The sequence below is a fragment of the Monodelphis domestica genome, chromosome 1 (genome assembly GCF_027887165.1).
Source record: "Monodelphis domestica isolate mMonDom1 chromosome 1, mMonDom1.pri, whole genome shotgun sequence".
Taxonomy (NCBI): Eukaryota; Metazoa; Chordata; class Mammalia; order Didelphimorphia; family Didelphidae; genus Monodelphis; species Monodelphis domestica.
Window position 1 is genome coordinate 431,488,737 of NC_077227.1, and position 3,050 is coordinate 431,491,786.

The 3,050-nt window shown below is 42.6% G+C and overlaps 1 protein-coding gene across 1 annotated transcript; it reads right to left on the bottom strand.

Moving 5' to 3' along the window:
- Window positions 1–285: 285 nt before the first annotated feature.
- On the bottom strand, window positions 286–1,248 carry LOC100010326 (olfactory receptor 10A5-like). Its single transcript, XM_001363302.3, has one exon. It carries the CDS (start codon window positions 1,231–1,233, stop codon window positions 286–288), a length of 948 nt encoding a protein of 315 aa, XP_001363339.3. The 5' UTR covers window positions 1,234–1,248.
- Window positions 1,249–3,050: the final 1,802 nt, after the last annotated feature.

The following is a 3,050-nucleotide window of genomic DNA, read 5'->3' on the forward strand; positions in this document are numbered from 1 at the left end:
TTGCCACTTGCAGTTTCCTCCTAGATTTTTGTATGGACTGCTATTGTTACTGACTACTGCTACAGACAGTTGCATCTGAACCCGTCAGAGTAATCCATCTTCCTGCTGACACTAACCATTTCTTTAGGGAACTTCAAGCTTATTCTAATGTATCCCCGATATAGGCAGTCTTTGCCACTCAGTTAGCAATAGAATCCCTCACACCAAAGTGTTTTTTTCCCCCTGTTCTTCAAACTCTCCAGTCCATTTAGGACCAAAGTGGGGACAAACCCATAGAGTTGAATGTCATAGTTTGCAGAAACTTATTGCCCTGAGGAAGGTCCTAGAAAGTGCTGCCTTAACTTCATTATTCCTCAGGCTGTAGATGATGGGATTCAACATGGGAGTCACTACTGTGTAGGATAGTGAAAGCACCTTTTTGCTTTCAGGAGAGTTATTGGATTTGGGCCTAAAATAGAGAAGGCTGAGAGATCCATAGAAGAGGGAGACTACAACAAGATGAGAGGAGCAGGTAGAGAAGGCCTTGCACTTCCCCTCAGCTGAGGGCATCCTGAGAATGGCAGCGACAATACGGGCGTAGGAGCTCAGGATAAAGAGACAGGGTATCATGACAAACACGATGGTCCCTATGATAGCGTAGATCTCAAATAGTGTTGTGTCTCCACAGACCAGGCTTAGCACTGGTGGGCTGTCACAGAAAAAGTGGTTGACCTTATTGGAATGGCAGAACGAGAAGCTGAAGAGCCATGTGGCCTGTACAGTGGCTACAGGAAGACCTGAGAACCATGAAGCAGCAGCCAGATGGACACAGGCCCTGTGACTCATGATGACGGGGTAGCGCAGGGGGTCACAGATGGCCACATAGCGGTCATATGCCATTGTAGTGAGGAGGCAGCACTCTGAGACCCCAAAGAAGAAGAAAAAATACATCTGAGTAGCACAGCTAAGAAAGGAAATGGTTGTATCATGAGCCAATAGTGTTGCCAGCATCTTGGGTACAATGACCATGTTAAAGCCAACCTCTAACACAGAAAGATTCCTGAGGAAGAAGTACATGGGACTGTTCAAAGCTGAATCAGCACTAGTGACCACTATAATGATGGTGTTGCCCAGTAAGGTGACAAGTTCAATGCTCAAAAAGAGTAGGAAAAGCAGGACTTGAAGTTCAGGTTGCAAGGAAGAGAAGCTAAGAAGGACGAACTCATTCACTGTTGTCCAGTTCCCCTTAGCCATCGGCACAGAGACTGCTCCTAAGCTGCAGACAGAGACGGACAAATTTTCACTAGAGAAGCCTGGGTCTGGTTTCCCAGTTTAGATTCCTCTGCTGGTCCTAGGGAGGAGATGGGAAGACAAGATCTTTGTAAGAGGAAGAAAGTCTCCAGCATATTAAGAGACTGAAGACACAAGCCCCAAGCCTATAGACTAAGCTCTGATATGAGGCTTGATAACCTTTGGAACAGCGAAGCTTACTCAATACAAACACACAACAAATAAGAATTGCTGTCCTGAGACCATCTCATTCAGAATTTGTTTTTTTCTTTTCTTTTTCTTTTTTTAAAATTAAAACCCTTACCTTCCATCTTGGAATTAATACTGTGAGTGGTAAGGGCTAGGCAATGGGGATCAAGTGACTTGCCCAGGGTCACACAACTAGGAAATGTCTGAGGCCAGATTTGAACCCAGGTCTTCCCATCTCTAGGCCTGGCTCTCAATCCACTGAGCTACCCAGCTGCCCCCAGAATTTGTTCTTTTGGAGGGATCACTAAGGAATGTGGAAGGCAGAACACTATAGAGCAGAACCAAGTGATAGACTTGGAGACAGACCTTAGTTGGATTCCTAGACTCTTATCCTCAAAATGAGAGAAATCATGATTTTACCATCTACCACCAGAGATTATTGTGGGGAAAGTGATTTGTAAAACTTAAAGACCTATAAAATTTAAATTATTTTAAAAGACCTTAGATTTGAATGCCAACTCTGACACTAGCTGTGTACTGAGGAAGTAACCTTTTCCCTTTTTCTAACCCTCTATTTTCTCACTAATAAAACAAGACTGCTGAGAGGCAATCTGATACAGCAAATAGAGGGTGAGTTATGGAGTCAGGAAGATCTGGGAACACGTCTTGCTTCTGAAAAGTACTGTGTGCCCATGAACAAGTCATTTAACCACTCCATGTACTAGGCTGCTCTGTTAAATGATAAGTTACAGGCAAATTACTGAATTGCATTCATTGATAGGAGGAATTTCCACATTGGGGGTTGGTTCACTAGAGCAATGTGGTCACAGATTTAGACCCCCTACCTCTGCCAAATGGAGACAGACAGTAATACTTCTACTACCTCCCTGATTATGTTTGAGTTAGTCTAGGGGACTTCAGCTACCAGAGAAGTTGAGGCTAATTGGTCTCCTGAGCTTGGGAATTCTGAACTGCAATGTTAATGCCAGTCCAATGTCCTCATTAAGTTTGGCATCAGTTGGGTAAGGGGCTGCCAAGTTGCTTAAGGAGAGTGAATTAAAGAGAGAGCAGGCAAGAGCTCCCAGGCAGAGCCATAGTAAGTTTTATCCTAGAAGTAGTCCCTGTATTTCCCATCTGAATACACAGAAGCTAAGGCTATCTAAACCTTAAAAACACTATAGAAATGTGAGTTACTCTAAAGGATATTGGATTTGGTGAAGAGATCTGAGTTTGATTCTCAGCTTTTATCCATACTAGCTATGTGACTATAGGTAAGACAAGTAACTTTTCTGAGCCAACATTTCCTCATGGGTAAAATAGCGAAGCTGAGAATCAAATCAATTCAACAAGTATTTATTATGCATCTACTATGCCAAGCACTATGCTTACATGTGTACATATATATATACATACACACCCATTATGTTACTATATGTGTAACACACATTACACACCTATACATACATATATACATAAACATATATGATAACTTGGAGCTAAAGCTCAGAGGAATGGTATTAGCATTAAGGGAATTGGAAAGAGTTTCTTGCAGAAAGTGAGATTTTAGTTGAGATTTGAAGGAAGCCATGGGA

Coding starts and splice junctions, on each gene's coding strand:
- LOC100010326 (XM_001363302.3), bottom strand. CDS start 1,233: ATGGCTAAGGGGAACTGGACAACAGTGAATGAGTTCGTCCTTCTTAGC.